Below are 18,310 nucleotides of genomic sequence, written 5' to 3'. Positions count from 1 at the left end.
TTGTACGTTTTAAATGACGTAAAATGTCTCTCAAATAATTGAAATGATTATCCATTATTGAAAAATGTATTTCTGCAAGGCGTGATATGGTGAATACATCAAACTATACGTCCAGTCAAAGGCGCTATATTGTATCCCACCATAGGCCGCGCTTTCTCAGGACATGGCCAGTGCTTTTGACGATGGTGGACTGATTTACAGATTATTCGAATCAAAAACAGCGACGCTCCTTAATTGCTAAGACTCTATTCTCTGTTCCTTTGTTTTCAATAGTACTCTATTTTCTATAAGAATTTGCCTCTGTTGAGTCCTCTAGCCATCACTTCCACGTTAAGCAAGAAGAACAGTGGAATAGCTGCTGTCCTATGAGATGGAAGGCCCTTTTTTTGCCAGATTGCCAGAAGGCTTCATGTCTGAGATTCTATCACTCACTTCACCTGTGGATGTGATCAGAGCATCAGTTGTCTCAAAAGGGTTCAAGCCTGCTGCTGATTCTGATACTATTTGGGAGAAATTTCTACCATCTGATTATCAGGATATCATTTCAAGATCAGATTCTGCTGTTGATTGCTCAACCAAAAAGGCCCTCTACTTTTCTCCTCTTCTCCTTGATGGAGGCAGAATGGTACCCCTTATCCGTTTCTGTTGTCGGATTTTGTAGTTAATAAATTGTTCTTTATGATTTGATTTTGGCTGACTAGTAGGTAAAGTTATGGCAATAGTCCCCGGTATTCTATGGAAGTATGAATTTGCTCAGAAAATTACAATTTGTTACAATTCAATACATATGGCAAAGTTGTTGGGGTAAGCTTTTAAGGTGAAATGTTAAAAATAAAACTTAGAGATACCATATTAACTGTTTATTGAGTTCTTATTTTCTTGATTTCTTTGATACTTAAAACTTATTTGCATTGACATTGAAGTAATATCTTGCTCTCAAACTTGACAAGAGTAATCATTGTGTCTAATGTGATGCATTTTTTTTTATTTATATGTTTGTACTCTTTCTTGTGCTTGAAACCTTGATCAAATGTTTGTGCTGTTATAGCCAAGACAGAAGTAAAATTAGCCTGATCCGAGTAGGAATTAAGAAAGGCATCCTCCGGTTGTATGAAGAAGTGTTAAAATGAAAGGAGAACCATAGAGGATTCATCTCTTCCGTAATGCACGCTGCTAATAAGAATATTCAAGGCAACATAAAACAATGTGGTCAGGACTCAAAATTTGTGATCAAATTGCCTCCTGTTCAGAACTCTGCAATTTAATCACACTCATCCAACTTCTATCAGTTCTCTTAGATCCCACAAACCTTACATGCACGGTTAACGCCCCTTTCTGTTACATTTCCGGCTATAACTTGTAATTCTGTGGTTTTCCATTTTCCCTTGGCGACCATTTGGTTTGAACTTTTGAACAGAGCTTTTCAGTTGATAAAAGGAGTAGAAAGAAATGTTATATGGTTGGGGCAAGAGAACTCATCATTGCCTGGGCAAGAGATCCATGGCGCTGGCATTGGATATCTCGTCCTGACTCAAGGTTCTTCCTCATCATATATCCAGAGAGGTTGCCAAGCTTAAGGCTGTTTGTTGGCTGGATATCAGAGGCAGGATAGAAAGTCAAATGTTGTCTACTGGTACTACTTATGCAGCTTTCCTAGTGTTCAAGATAGCAGAGGAGCATTATGGGATTGAAAAAGCAACAAGTTTAATCAGATTTGTAAACCATGAGAGTGACGGTGAGGCCAAAAGAAGAGCTGCACCTGTCCATCTTGTATCAAGGGAAGGTATGAATCATCCAGCAGAATTTGGTGGAAAGTTTCCCAAAATGAGAACAGATGGCTGGATGGAAGTAGAACTGGGGAACTTTTATATTGGTACAGGAGATGAGGGTCAGGTGGAGGCTCGACTGACACAGATTATCCATGATGGGAAAAAGCAATCACTAGTCAAAAGGGCCCTTTATTACTCACCACCGTAAAAAAGCTAGGGAGGTTTCCATCTGCTCCTCCACTATTGCAAGAGCTCAGCCGCTCATTGGAAAATCAAGATTCAACAGCCTTCCACCATCACAGTCAAGTCCAAAAGGAACGGTACCAACTGCACAACAATCTGCGCTCTGAAACCTCTTCCGCTTCCTTGTCTGCCTCATCTGCCTCTTTATTGTCAACTCCATTAGCAGCAGCCTTTATTATAGCCAATAATGAAATGAAGATCTATTATTTAGATTTTACTTTATTTACCTCCAGAATCTCTACTTCACTTCCAATATGTCTCGACAGGATGGATCTCCATCATTTTCAGCCCGCTATTTCTACTGTTTCCATTTGCAAGTTTATCCGACCACCGCCACTAATTCCTCGGCCACAAAGGGCCTCTTTTTGTTTTGCTGCCGCCATACTGTTGAAGATTTAATTTGAGAACTCATGGAGGATTTTTGGCCTGGATATATTGAATTGTGGGCATGGTTAATTTTTCAAATTGTCTTTGAGTGGTGGTGGACTTTGGAAGAAGAAATACATGATGCATCTTACATCTTTGGTATGCTAAGTGAATCTTATAGTAATAGCAATGACTAGAGACTGACTACTATTGTTATTTCGCTATACTTAGTTCAAGAACATTTATTTACCTTAATGCTGGCCTGACAATTCAAACCACTTTGTCCAAATAATTTCTTCCATCTTGTAACTTTCAATTTTTCATAGCCTTCTTATCTCTAGGAAAAACAAATTAAAATCCATCAAATGCATTTTCCGCATTGATCTCAAGCATATTGGTTAACATGAAAGAGATGTGTCTGCTGTTGGACAGAGCTTCTGGATAAGTAAATCAACCGGGAAAAAATGTTATATGCTGCGTGCAAGGGAGCTCTGTATTGCCTGGAAGGATACTCCAAGGTACTGGAGTTGGACATCCCTACCTGAATCAAGGTGTGCATAAAGGCTAATACGCTCTCTCTACCTGATATTTCTGTCTAATCCTGGCCAATCTGAGTGACAGCTCTTTTTTTTTCCTCTTTATGTTTCTTTGCTGATTGATTAATCTAGAAAAATAAATGATGTATTCAGGTTTCCTGAGGTGGCTGAGCTGGTGGATGTTTGTTGGCTTGATATACGTGGAAATATGCCAACTCGATTGCTGTCCCTGAAGACTAATTATGCTGCTTACCTTGTGTTCAAAACTACAGAAAACTCCTATGGACTTGAAGCCGTAGCCAAGGCCTCGGTTAGCTTTGCTGCTACTACTACTGGCACCAGTAGTAGCAGTGCAGAAACTAGTGATGTCTTTGAGCCCCCAGAAGGCGACTCTGTCTACTTAAAAACACCTGCATGCGCACACGATGTAAGATATGGACGGCGGTGGCGACATATGCTGCCACGGCGCATTAGGAGGCCTCGGACTGATGATGTGATTGATGGCCGCGTTCCACGTCAGAGAAACGATGGATGGCAGGAGCTTTTGTTGGGAGAATTTCTCAATGATGAAGGCGATGGGGACATCGACATAAAAGTTTCAGAAACTAAGATTCTCAACTGGAAAAGAGGCCTCATTCTTGAGGGAATTGGTTCAAAGCCACGGTCGCGGTCGCGATCGCGGCTTGGAACGTTCCACATCGGTCTCGGCATATCGGTCGCGGTCTCGGTGAGACGCAAATTTTAAAGTATTTAATATTGTAAAAATTGTTAATAATATAAAAAAGTATGTTAAATAAAAATAATTAAAAAATAGCAAAAGAAACGGTCAAGTCAATCCGTCGCGGTGTGCCTAGGCTGATTTCTCGTCTTGATTCGGGATAACTCGAAGAGACTCGGTGTGACTCGGCCGAGTCAATCCGTCGCGGTGACGACTCGGCCGATTTCTCGACGAGTCAAGTATTTCGGTATCGTTTCGTCACGGTATCGTATCGGTAAAGACCGAGATGGTGACGACTCGGCCGAGTCATCTCGGTCTCGGCCGAGACTTCGAACCATGGCTTCGACCCAAGGAAGAAGTGTGATATTCTGAGTCAGCAGTAAAACTTTCTGACTAATGAATGATGTTACTGGGGAATATGTGTAAATGAGAATGAAAGTGAATACAGAATATGGTAGTGGGGTATTGTGTTTACATCTTCTTCAGCTTCTTCTTTATCACAATGCAACAAAAGCATGATCTGAAGGATTTTGTTCGATTACCATTTGGTTTCTTTGTCAAATCTGAGCATTCACTTTGGTTGAATGATAAAAAAGTTGTGACAGCCACTGAAGTTTGTAGTAAACGCCGAAAGTTTTTGTCTGAGCCCATCTAGTGTACTAGAAATGAAACACGTCTTCGCTTTCTTCAGGACCTATCCACCTTGGCCACCCAGACAAATGTACTAGATTTTGATACAACGGATATAGACAATAAACTAATCAGGAGCATCCAGGGCTACCACATAAAATGTGGACTCGTGTAATGTAACTACTGATGTAACAAATGCAAACACTAAACTGATCATTGTAGACACGTGTCAACATGCAAAAGCACAACAATTTTTGTTACTTCACTTGTTGAAATTTGTGCCTACAAATTTAACCTCAACCATTCAATTTTAAAGTACTTCATTTATTTTTTTTTTCTATTGTCACCGTCTACGCATACTTCTACTATTACTCTTATTCTTACTCTAACTTATACTAAGAGGATGTTCAGCAGGGTCACAGGGAACCAATGAAGATTAAATGAATCATCATCGGACCATACCATACGAGTGCAATAAGCACTCATATAGATTTAAGAGAAACCATATTAATATTCCGTTTGGTTACGTTAGATAAAACTGAATTTGAATTCTGAATTCTGAATATTAAAATAATTAATTTACTGAATTTTAAGCACTGAAAAGAAATATTTGAATATTTGAATTTTAATGCTGAAACTATTTATATTATTTGATAAATATTTATAATTAAATGCTTAATAAGTTAAATTGTTCAATTTTGCCCTTATATCTTTTCATCCAAAAAAGAAATAGAATCTATAATTCAATTAGTTTAAAATTATTGGGTATGAAAATGACAATATTTATTTTAAATCAAATTAATATAAAATATGAAATATATTATATGAGGAGTGTAGAAAAGATATGAAAAAGATTAAAAATGAATAAAAGAGAAGCAGAAAACCATGAGATAGAGAATATCAAATTGTTTAATTACATAATAATTTTGAATAGAGAATATCAGGTTATTTAATTAGATAAAAATTTTGAATATAATTAACAAATGAAGATAGATTTGGCAAATAAGATAAGATAGTTAAAGTAACTCTATTGATTCTTATAGAATTAAGCATTCAATTAAGATTCTTATACTGGAAAAAAATACATACAAGCTCAGCACCGCGTAATAAATTCAGCAGATAAATTTTAATTTATGAAACACTCCAAATGCTTGAATGACTGGAAAACATCAGTTTCAATATTTTTTTATATTATTAAACAAATCCAAAGTGATACTTTTGATGAAAAGTAAGATTTGAACCGTTGATTTCCCGCGGCACAAAGACACGTTGTGGCAACTAGGTTATAAATGAATTGATAACAACGGATACTACATTTGATCTTAGCCAAAAGGGTATTAGTGATCATTGAGGAGTCTATCACCATGAGCTATCACCACGATTATTGATAAGACATCTATCACCATGAGCTGATCCATTCAACTGTGATCATTGAGGAGTCCTGATCTCTAATGTACTAGTAATGAAACTCAGTGTGTTTTGATTGGAATGATTTGAGAAAAAAATAATTTGTAATATAAAATTTAATATTTTTTTATATTATAAATTATTTTTTTATTTTACATATATCACATCACAAAAAGTATTACAATAATTATTTTAAATAAACTCTTATCCAAAACTAAATGCCTTCTGATTTTTTCCTCTTTTCATAATCATGATACGTTTTATTATTTTCAAACCAATGATAGTATTCAAAACCAATATATATATATATAAGAAATATTAGAAATAACATCCAATTAAGTTGTGATCCAGAGAATAAAAGTTAAATTCATACAACTCCATTTTTCTCAGAATTTAACATTTGTTTTGGCAGTGCCATGTTATTGTAAAATACAGTACTGGGAGTGTTTGGATACAAAACTTATCCCAAATAATATTTCGCTTGCATCATAAACACATTTTGCACATTTATTGTAATTGCATCATAAATATGTTTATGACAATTATTGTAATTACATCATGATAATCTGAATTGCATAGCATTTTTGAAGTTGTAGAGGCCCCATTTTGCTGCAAGGCGTGATTTGGTGAATACATCAAACTATACGTCCAGTGAAAGGCGCTATATTGTATCCCACCATAGGCCGCGCTTTCTCAGGACATGGCCAGTGCTTTTGACGATGGTGGACTGATTTACAGATTATTCGAATCAAAAACAGCGACGCTCCTTAATTGCTAAGACTCTATTCTCTGTTCCTTTGTTTTCAATAGTACTCTATTTTCTATAAGAATTTGCCTCTGTTGAGTCCTCTAGCCATCACTTCCACGTTAAGCAAGAAGAACAGTGGAATAGCTGCTGTCCTATGAGATGGAAGGCCCTTTTTTTGCCAGATTGCCAGAAGGCTTCATGTCTGAGATTCTATCACTCACTTCACCTGTGGATGTGATCAGAGCATCAGTTGTCTCAAAAGGGTTCAAGCCTGCTGCTGATTCTGATACTATTTGGGAGAAATTTCTACCATCTGATTATCAGGATATCATTTCAAGATCAGATTCTGCTGTTGATTGCTCAACCAAAAAGGCCCTCTACTTTTCTCCTCTTCTCCTTGATGGAGGCAGAATGGTACCCCTTATCCGTTTCTGTTGTCGGATTTTGTAGTTCATAAATTGTTCTTTATGATTTGATTTTGGCTGACTAGTAGGTAAAGTTATGGCAATAGTCCCCGGTATTCTATGGAAGTATGAATTTGCTCAGAAAATTACAATTTGTTACAATTCAATACATATGGCAAAGTTGTTGGGGTAAGCTTTTAAGGTGAAATGTTAAAAATAAAACTTAGAGATACCATATTAACTGTTTATTGAGTTCTTATTTTCTTGATTTCTTTGATACTTAAAACTTATTTGCATTGACATTGAAGTAATATCTTGCTCTCAAACTTGACAAGAGTAATCATTGTGTCTAATGTGATGCATTTTTTTTTATTTATATGTTTGTACTCTTTCTTGTGCTTGAAACCTTGATCAAATGTTTGTGCTGTTATAGCCAAGACAGAAGTAAAATTAGCCTGATCCGAGTAGGAATTAAGAAAGGCATCCTCCGGTTGTATGAAGAAGTGTTAAAATGAAAGGAGAACCATAGAGGATTCATCTCTTCCGTAATGCACGCTGCTAATAAGAATATTCAAGGCAACATAAAACAATGTGGTCAGGACTCAAAATTTGTGATCAAATTGCCTCCTGTTCAGAACTCTGCAATTTAATCACACTCATCCAACTTCTATCAGTTCTCTTAGATCCCACAAACCTTACATGCACGGTTAACGCCCCTTTCTGTTACATTTCCGGCTATAACTTGTAATTCTGTGGTTTTCCATTTTCCCTTGGCGACCATTTGGTTTGAACTTTTGAACAGAGCTTTTCAGTTGATAAAAGGAGTGGAAAGAAATGTTATATGGTTGGGGCAAGAGAACTCATCATTGCCTGGGCAAGAGATCCATGGCGCTGGCATTGGATATCTCGTCCTGACTCAAGGTTCTTCCTCATCATATATCCAATCACCCCCACACCCAAACTCCTTTGCTAGTGTGATTATAATGTGCCAATCTTTTGCATTTGCAGATTCAGAGAGGTTGCCAAGCTTAAGGCTGTTTGTTGGCTGGATATCAGAGGCAGGATAGAAAGTCAGATGTTGTCTACTGGTACTACTTATGCAGCTTTCCTAGTGTTCAAGATAGCAGAGGAGCATTATGGGATTGAACAAGCAACAAGTTTAATCAGATTTGTAAACCATGAGAGTGACGGTGAGGCTGAAAATAGAGCTGCACCTGTCCATCTTGTATCAAGGGAAGGTATGAATCATCCAGCAGAATTTGATGGAAAGTTTCCCAAAATGAGAACAGATGGCTGGATGGAATTAGAACTGGGGAAGTTTTATAACGATACAGGAGATGATGGTCAGGTGGAGGCTCGACTGATAGAGATTATTAGCCTTCATGGGAAGTCAGGTCTTACTATCGAAGGCATTGAATTTCGCCCTGAGTGACACAAGAAGACTATTTTTCTGTTTTGTAGATGTATTACGTTTTTTCACATAATGTATCCAATCCTACGTGACATTAAGATACATTTTTGCAAAGAACCATTTATTTACTTCTTTTTGTGGATCAATTACTGGATTTTTTGAAAGTTTAAGGAAAAACAGATATTTCAGACCAATCTTTTTCACTTGCCATTCCCTAGTTTTCCTGGAAGTTTTTCAATTGACCATTAGTTGTAAATGAGCTACCTGCATGTTAAGACTGCAGAAACCAAATCGACAATTGCGCCAGTGAAGCTTCAGGTAATACACAGAAAACTTCTTTTCAACATTGTATGCTGCTGAACATGAACATATGACCACAAATTCAATCTACCATAGTTGAAAAGCCGAGTGCTCTGCCTGTTTTCTGTATCTTTAGGCAATGAACTTTAGAATGTGGTCTAAGGGTCAAAGGAAGGGTGTTTGAGCTTTGAACTGTCTATCGTCAACCAGAAGTACATGTCTTACCTGGCCTGGAGCAGCTGAAATGGATCCTGCTAATGATCTTATAGGTGAAACTGGGCATTTTCACTTACATTTCCTCAATTTAGAAATTACATACAGCTACATATAACCACGTAAACAATTTTTGTGCGCAGGTGTGTAGGGATGATCTGAGAACACTACTCTATCTGCAGTTTTCACAATACTAAATCAACATCCATGAAGGGGAAACTATTACAACTGGAAATTATGCACACCAGTCAAGGGAAAGATAGCTCCAACCAAATGGAGCCTTGGAGTAAATAGCTGGCGCAGCTGAATACCAACCAAAAGACTTGAGTTTGTGTTTCCCAAGTCCTGACCGGTGACTGCTGTTTTGCAAGTCCACAAATTTTGAACATATAAAATTCACTATCTGGTCTTCAAGTGATTTGACACTGTACAAAAGAATTGCTTTAAAAAAATTGCCTTTGAATATCTCGTGCATCTCCTCTTTTTTTTCTTTTTTTTTTTTTTGAAGAAAGGGGCCTCCAGGACGTCTTGTAAAAGAAAGCCTAATGCATTGGTTAAAACCAGAGTGGATCTAATTGTTAATCATTGCTTCAATCGCCCCAGATGTTTCTATAACCAAGGAGGTGGGAACTTTCCAAAGATGATGATTAGTGTTTGGAGTAAACACCTTGTTCTTTCCAACCTGCTTGATTTACAAGTTCCAATTTTCCACTAACTTAATACCTGTACTTTTCACTTCTTCCATCAAACAAATTTGTCACATCATTGTAATAGATCAGTTCACTATATAAATCTCTCAATGCATTGAAAACAAGAAAAATGGATGAGAATCATAATGGGGTATCATCCCTTTTCTCAGTTCTTGCCTGAAGATTGCATTTCAAACATCATCTCTTTGGCATCTCCTAAACATGCATCCAGGGCATCTGTCATTTCAGTTGGCTTCAATTCTGCTTCAGAACCTGCCACTGTATGGGATAAATTCTTCCTGCAGATTATAAAGAGATCATATCAAATTCGGTTAGTCCATTGAACCATGCAGCAAAGAAAGAGCTCTACTTTCATCTTTGTCACTTCCCAATCCTGATTAACAATGGCACACAGGTAAGTACCTCAACCCCTCTTATCTTTTTTCTATATTTATTTTTTTGGGGATAATTTGCATTAAAAAAGAAAAGAATGTTAAATCTCTTATCTTAGGTAAGGAGCTCGTTTTGCCTGACCTATAATGCTGTTGCAAATCGAATTTATGCTGTCGAAGGTTCAATACAACAATTCATGAAGTTTCTTTAGTGTAGACATGCTATAAATTTGGGTATGTTTGATTTGTTTACTTGTCTTTGTGTCAATGGACTTCAAATGAAGAATGCAGGAAACATGTTACATTTTCGGTATGCTATGTGAACTTTATTCTTGTGGGGGGTGACTACTAAATTCTCTATGCTAATTCAATATTGGTTTTTCATCAGGTTAACTTTCTTTAATCCTGGATAAACAATCCAGGCCATGTTGTTTGGATCATTTCCAAGTAATGGATTCCACCTTGCAATTTTAGGTTCTTCTCATGATTTTCAGCTTTGTTTTCAATGATGTTTCTCTTTTCTTGATAATGCATCAGTCGTGTTGATACCCATGCATTAGAAACTGGGATGGTGTTGAAGTAGAAAGCTTTTATGCAAATCTTCCTGCATAAATGAGCTGAAAATCACTCTTAGGTGATTCTCCGATTCTCCCTGAAGAAGAAGAAAAAACTATATATATCGTAGCAGTCTACAAACTTGACATTGATAGGTTGAAATTAGTGGTGGCAAAACAAAAACTGGATCACTAATGGTCCTGTGTCAATTGTTCATGGATCAAATTGATTCAATCCACTGAGATCCATTTAGTAATTGGCTGTAAATAGACTGGGCCTAAAATGGATAATGGTTGTCCAAATTTCCAGTAACAATCCATTTAAGTTAACACATTTCTGTTCCTTTGTTTTTCTCTTATGTTGTTCTTTTCTTTTTTTTTTTCAGATGAAACACCATCGCCGGCCACTGAACTCCGCTGCTCCTGGCGTCTCACCCTCCACAAAAAGTTACGAAATCCATGTAATACCACCCAACTAGGAAGAGTCGACTGTTTGCGAGCTACTCGAATTCAATCAATATCTAGTTCGAACTTATGAAGTCGAACTCGACCTCAAAGATACTCAACTCAACTCGTTAATTCGCGAACCGACTCGATTTTATATATTTTTAATTTTTTATCTTAATAATGAAATTACATATATATTTTTAATATTTTATTATTTGTTAAAAAATTATTATTTTATTTATTTTTTAAAAATAAAATAATTATTTTTTATTTTCTTAAGTTCGAGTTCAATTCAAATTTGAGTCGAGCTCAAACTCGTGTTCTATATTGAGAGCTCGTCGAGTTCGAATTCGAATTCAAATTTGATAAAATTAAATCGAAACTCGATTCGATAAGATCAAAGTTTAACTTGACTCGATTCGTTTGTAACCCTACACCAGCCACGTGATTTTCATTGAACACCATTAGTATTTAATAAATATTTTTTGGTCGATCCAAAACCATTTAAGGGAAGTGAATACGAATGGTTAGATAAATCTCCATGAAAATTGTCATCTCTAGTTGGAATGGAATTTACCGTCCCATCATCTGTTATATCTATATACGCATATATATCTACTGTCTTAAAGAGAAAACAGTCACAGGATAGCCAAGAAGCAAGATCAAGAACACCATACCAAATCTTTTACTATTTGATTGTGAGCAAGTCGACAAATTCCACCATTATGCAAATTTATGGAATCTAGTCCCAAGAAGACAAAAGAGAAAACAAAAGTAGTAAAGAAAATCGAGGAAGATAACAAGATGTGACATTTTTCCTAACAAGTCGTATGCATAGCTTCCCCAATGGCAACATGCCTCGTGCCTTTCAATTGGTAGGGTCAAGATGAAGTGATATTAATATTGTTTATTTTGCCTTTCTAAATAGAGCCGTGCCTTTATTTTTCTGGTTGAGATTAAATTTTTTTTTCCATTTCTTTTTATCTACTTCCGTGCCATGACCCTACCAAACCGTGACCACATCGTTGCGTATTGTAGTTGGAAAAGTTATGCATGTGATAGCCGCCCATAGCTGCCACATTCTTTTTTTTTTTTATTTACACCGTAAACTTTATATTACAATTATTCCTACTCTATATTAAATAAAAAAAATCTAAAATATAAATTAAGAAAAATCCATAAATCATCACCGCTTCAAATAAGTGTCATTCTCCTCTGCTTTTTTTGTTGGGTTAACTCTCTATATGCCCCTACAAGTGTCTCAATTGTCTCAAATTTACCCATTATCTATTTAATGTGTCAAATTGGCCCATCGATGATGGAGAGTCTCAGATTTTTGCACTTCAGTCTATTTCCATCATTAGATCGATCCGATTTTACCCTTAGATCCGTGAGTTTTAATGGTGGAAGTCGTGTGGAGGATCAATTTTGACATTTTTCTAACTGTTGACGGGCCAATTTCAGAATAACAATATAGATAAGTGGCCATTATTAGACAATTACAATAGCTTAAGTATACTCTGATTAGCTTACAAATTAATATTTTTGAAAAAAAAAATTGCAGCACCTATCCTATCATACTTTTTTTTAACAAAAAAGGAAAATTTGCCAATTTGATCATTTACATTTTCAAAAAGAACTTTTCTAGTCCCTCATATTCAAAATCAAACATAAAAATGTCCACCTATTTAGTCTCAACGCTTAATTTCGCACATTTCTCTGGTCAAAAAACGCACGCCTGCCTCGCGTGCCAATAACTTTAAGGGCAAAAATAGGATTTTATTTTGTGCCTCAGAAATGAATTCTTGCAGGAAATTGGCCCACTTTCTAGGTTATTGGATTTGCAGGAAAATTCGCTATTCTTCCGGCAAGAAAACTCATTTCTTTCTATCCCTAACTTTGATTTGAGACTCTTTGAGAGAAATATTTGGATGTTAGGCTATTCATAGACATTATTGAGAGAAAAATAGGGAACTTTTTTTTTTTTGGTTGCCCTTTTATTCAACACAAAGTTGTCTTTCTTGATTCACTTTATGGTAAAGCCAAGCTCTAAAGTTTCAGTCAACCGCAAATTGCAACACTTTCCGGTGACTCGTCCCAACAAAACGTCTTTAACCGATTAATCAACTGAAAAAAAAAGAAAAAGCAATCACTAGTCAAAAGGGCCCTTTATTACTCACCACCTTAAAAAAAGCTAGGGAGCTTTCCATCTGCTCTTCCACTATTGCAAGAGCTCAGCCGCTCATTGGAAAATCAAGATTCAACAGCCTTCCACCATCACAGTCAAGTCCAAAAGGAACGGTACCAACCGCACAAGAATCTGCGCTCTGAAACCTCTTCCGCTTCCTTGTCTGCCTCATCTGCTTCTTTATTGTCAACTCCATTAGCAGAAGCCTTTATTATAGCCAATAATGAAATGAAGATCTATTATTTAGATTTTACTTTATTTGCCTCCAGAATCTCTACTTCACTTCCAATATGTCTCGACAGGATGGATCTCCATCATTTTCAGCCCGCTATTTCTACTGTTTCCATTTGCAAGTTTATCCGACCACCACCACTAGTTCCTCCGCCACAAAGGGCCTCTTTTTGTTTTGCTGCCGGACATGGAAAGCTATTATCCCCAAGCTCAATTTTCATCACTTTCTCCTATCTCCTATGATTATGTTAATTCCATGGATAGCATCTCATTTGCCACTTGAATAATTATGGCCAGATCACTTGTTTACATTCTTGCAATAGCTCTCATATTCCATTTTTATTCTTAAAATTATGGGCTCATCAGGGAGGCGTGCGTTTTTCGCGGAGAAATGAGCGAAAATGAGCTTTACGATTAAACGGACGGACATTTTTAAATCTAAGATATTAGTTTGGCTAATTTTAGATGTGAAGTACTAAAAAAATTTTTTTTTTTTTTTTTTTTAAATGTGAGGATCAAATTGACAAATTTTTCTTTAAAAAAGAATTTCAACTAGATACAATTTTGTTTGGATTGCATTATTCTGAATTTTTTTGTAAAAAAATTACTATAATAATTTGATATATATATATAAGATAAAAAATAAATGAAAAATGTTATCCAAAAAGGTGCATTATTATACTTCGTAGAGTAAATTTTATATAAAATGATAATGTATATATTATCATGGTTGGATGTATGACACGTATATAAAATTTATATTTTAAATTTAAATTTAAATTATGTATCATACATTCAATGGTAAGAATGTATACACTGTGTGTGTGAGTGTATAAAAGATTAATCCATAGTTCGTGCACTTCTACGTGTTCTTTAACCGATATCAACATTCAACTGTATAACTGATTCCAGAATAAATCCGTGGGCAGCCAATCTTAACAATTAAGCAAGTTTATCGTTTTTTTCAATGACAAGAAAAAAATAATTGACTCCAAAATCTTAATTGTTAAGCATCGATTCAATCGCTACCCGGTCAGAGTTTGTAGGAAAATTGGGAAGCTTCCAAAGAGGATGATTAGAGTTTGGGATCCATACATCTCTTCACCTTGTCCTATTCACCTTTGCTTAGTTACTAAGTCCCAGATTTCCACTAACTTAATACTTGACACTTTCTTTCTTCCAATCCAATAATAATACAAAATCCCAAATTCCTGCTTCAGTCAAGAAACAAGAAAAATGGGTGAAATTGATAATGGGAAGTCATCTCCTTTCCAATTCTTGCCTGAAGGTTGCGTGTCAAACATCATCTCTTTAACATCTCCTCAAGATGCATGCGGTGCATCAGTCATTTCTGTGGGCTTCAAGTCTGCTTCTGAGTCTGATACTGTTTGGGAAAAATTTCTTCCTTCAGATTATAAAGAGATCATCTCAAATTCAGTTAGCCCCTTGAATTATGCAACCAAGAAACACCTTTACTTTCATCTCTGTCACTCCCCAATCCTGATCAACAATGGTAAACTGGTAATCTCACAGCTCCTCTTCTTCCCTTTTTTTTTTTTTTTTTTTGTTCTAAAGCAGAAAAAATTTGATTTTTTTTTAATTTTGTTTCTTCATTTTACTTATTTTCATATTTTTTTCTTTTCTGGACAATTTGGATTCACTATATAGTGGCCGTTTCTCGTGTTAGAAACAGAGTTGTCTTTTGTCTGACCAATTCTTCCTCCCCTTTCTGTCCCTTTCTGGATTAGTCTCCCTACCCTTTTTGTCCCCTTCTGTTTTAATGGAAATATGATGTTGTCAAAGATTAAAGACTTTGGCAAATAACTGTTGATGTAACAAAAATCATAGAGTTGGTTAAATTTGATTTAACGTTGTTTCTAACAGCTGTAGAATCTCCAAAAACTTTTGCATTACTTATGAGAAGGGGAATCTTGATTAACAGTTGATAACTGAAAAGATCATGAATTAATAGGTTTTCCAAGAAGTTGATAGGAGAAGTTAGAAGGTTAATCCCAGACCTACTGGTACAGTTTAGTGCATGTTATTGTACCAAGTTTGTGTCCCTTTGCCTATAAATGGGCTGCAAATTGAATCCATCCTACTGTGGTAGATTTAATTTGAGAACTCATGGAGCATTTTTGGCCTGGATATATTGAATTGTGGGCATGGTTAATTTTTCAAATTGTCTTTGAGTGATGGACTTTGGATGAAGAAATACATGATGCATCTTACATCTTTGGTATGCTAAGTGAATCTTATAATAGCAATGACTAGAGATTGACTACTATTTTCATTCCGCTATACTAGTTCAAGAACATTTATTTACTTTAATGCTGGCCTGACAATTCAAACCACTTTGTTGATAGCATTTCCGAATAATTTCTTCCATCTTGTAGCTTTCAATTCTTCTGCATCGTGTTTTTTTTTTTTTTTTGGGTTGATCATACATTACTTAATGTTGACATTACTGCAGTTAAAACCGGGATGCTTACTAAGTAGGCATAATCATAATTTTTCATAGCCTTCTTATCTCTAGGAAAAACAAATTAAAATCCATCAAATGCATTTTCCGCATTGATCTCAAGCATATTGGTTAACATGAAAGAGATGTGTCTGCTGTTGGACAGAGCTTCTGGATAAGTAAATCAACCGGGAAAAAATGTTATATGCTGCGTGCAAGGGAGCTCTGTATTGCCTGGAAGGATACTCCAAGGTACTGGAGTTGGACATCCCTACCTGAATCAAGGTGTGCATAAAGGCTAATACGCTCTCTCTACCTGATATTTCTGTCTAATCCTGGCCAATCTGAGTGACAGCTCTTTTTTTTTTCTCTTTATGTTTCTTTGCTGATTGATTAATCTAGAAAAATAAATGATATATTCAGGTTTCCTGAGGTGGCTGAGCTGGTGGATGTTTGTTGGCTTGATATACGTGGAAATATGCCAACTCGATTGCTGTCCCTGAAGACTAATTATGCTGCTTACCTTGTGTTCAAAACTACAGAAAACTCCTATGGACTTGAAGCCGTAGCCAAGGCCTCGGTTAGCTTTGCTGCTACTACTGGCACCAGTAGTAGCAGTGCAGAAACTAGTGATGTCTTTGAGCCAGAAGGCGACTCTGTCTACTTAAAAACACCTGCATACGCACACGATGTAAGATATGGACGGCGGTGGCGACATATGCTGCCACGGCGCATTAGGAGGCCCCGGACTGAGGATGAGATTGATGGCCGCGTTCCACGTCAGAGAAACGATGGATGGCAGGAGCTTTTGTTGGGAGAATTTCTCAACGATGAAGGCGATGGGGACATCGACATAAAAGTTTCAGAAACTAAGATTCTCAACTGGAAAAGAGGCCTCATTCTTGAGGGAATTGAGCTTCGACCCAAGGAAGAAGTGTGATATTCTGAGTCAGCAGTAAAACTTTCTGACTAATGAATGATGTTACTGGGGAATATGTGTAAATGAGAATGAAAGTGAATACAGAATATGGTAGTGGGGTATTGTGTTTACATCTTCTTCAGCTTCTTCTTTATCACAATGCAACAAAAGCATGATCTGAAGGATTTTGTTCGATTACCATTTGGTTTCTTTGTCAAATCTGAGCATTCACTTTGGTTGAATGATAAAAAAGTTGTGACAGCCACTGAAGTTTGTAGTAAACGCCGAAAGTTTTTGTCTGAGCCCATCTAGTGTACTAGAAATGAAACACGTCTTCGCTTTCTTCAGGACCTATCCACCTTGGCCACCCAGACAAATGTACTAGATTTTGATACAACGGATATAGACAATAAACTAATCAGGAGCATCCAGGGCTACCACATAAAATGTGGACTCGTGTAATGTAACTACTGATGTAACAAATGCAAACACTAAACTGATCATTGTAGACACGTGTCAACATGCAAAAGCACAATAATTTTTGTTACTATCACTTGTTGAAATTTGTGCCTACAAATTTAACCTCAACCATTCAATTTTAAAATACTTCATTTATTGTTTTTTTCTATCGTCACCGTCTACACATACTCCTAATATTACTCTTATTCTTACTCTAACTTATACTAAGAGGATGCTCAACAGGATCATGGGAACCAATGAAAATTGAATGAATCATCATCGGACCATACGAGTGCAATAAGCACTCATATAGATTTAAGAGAAACCATATTAATATTTCGTTAAATAAAATTGAATTTAAATTCTGAAATCTGAAATCTGAATATTAAAATAATTAATTTGCTGAATTTTAAGTACTGAAAAGAAATATATGAATGTTTGAATTTTAATGCTGAAACTATTCATATTATTTGATAAATATTTATAATTAAATGCTTAATAAGTTAAATTGTACAATTTCGCCCTTATATCTTTTCATCCAAAAAAGAGAAATAGAACCTATAATTCAATTAGTTTATAATCGTTAGGTATGAAAATGACAATATTTATTTTAAATCAAATTAATATAAAATATGAAATATATTATATGAGAAATATGGAGAAGATATGAAAGAGATTAAAAATGAAGAAAAGAGAAGCGGAAAATCATTAGATAGAGAATATCAAATTGTTTAATTACATAATAATTTTGAATAGATAATATCAGGTTATTTAATTAGATAAAAATTTTGAATATAATTAACAAATGAAGGTAGATTTGGTAAACAAGATAAGATAGTTAAAGTAATTCTATTGATTCTTATAGAATTAAACATTCAGTTAAGATTGTTGTACTGAAAAAAATACATACAAGCTCAGCACCGCGTAATAAATTCAGCAGATAAATTTTAATTTATCAAACACTCCAAACGCTTAAATGTTTGGAAAACATCAGTTTCAACACTTTTTTATATTATTAAACAAATCCAAAGTGACACTTTTGATAGAAAGTAAGGTTTGAACCATTGATCTTCCACTCCACACAGACACGTGGTAGCAACTAGGTTATAAATTAATTGATAACAACGGATACTACATTTGATCTTAGCCAAAAGGGTATTAGTGATCACTGAGGAGTCTATCGCGATAAGACATCTATCACCATGATTATTGAAAAGACATCTAT

At 35.7% G+C, this 18,310-nt stretch overlaps 2 protein-coding genes across 2 annotated transcripts; both read left to right on the top strand.

Moving 5' to 3' along the window:
* Positions 1 to 208: 208 nt before the first annotated feature.
* On the top strand, positions 209 to 8,435 carry LOC113765922. The gene is made up of 6 exons (XM_027310162.1): positions 209 to 625; positions 2,811 to 2,929; positions 3,068 to 3,629; positions 6,562 to 6,831; positions 7,624 to 7,742; positions 7,830 to 8,435. Exons 1-6 carry the CDS (start codon positions 371 to 373, stop codon positions 8,251 to 8,253), a joined length of 1,749 nt encoding a protein of 582 aa, XP_027165963.1. The 5' UTR covers positions 209 to 370; the 3' UTR covers positions 8,254 to 8,435.
* Positions 8,436 to 14,297: 5,862 nt separating this feature from the next.
* On the top strand, positions 14,298 to 16,931 carry LOC113765579 (F-box protein PP2-B10-like). The gene is made up of 3 exons (XM_027309804.1): positions 14,298 to 14,767; positions 15,874 to 15,992; positions 16,131 to 16,931. The coding sequence occupies exons 1-3, from the start codon at positions 14,483 to 14,485 to the stop codon at positions 16,645 to 16,647; spliced, it is 921 nt and encodes a 306-aa protein (XP_027165605.1). The 5' UTR covers positions 14,298 to 14,482; the 3' UTR covers positions 16,648 to 16,931.
* The last annotated feature ends 1,379 nt before the right edge of the window (positions 16,932 to 18,310 follow it).

Source organism: Coffea eugenioides, chromosome 3 (genome assembly GCF_003713205.1).
Source record: "Coffea eugenioides isolate CCC68of chromosome 3, Ceug_1.0, whole genome shotgun sequence".
NCBI lineage: Eukaryota > Viridiplantae > Streptophyta > Magnoliopsida > Gentianales > Rubiaceae > Coffea > Coffea eugenioides.
This window is presented reverse-complemented; position numbering and strand designations above follow the sequence as displayed.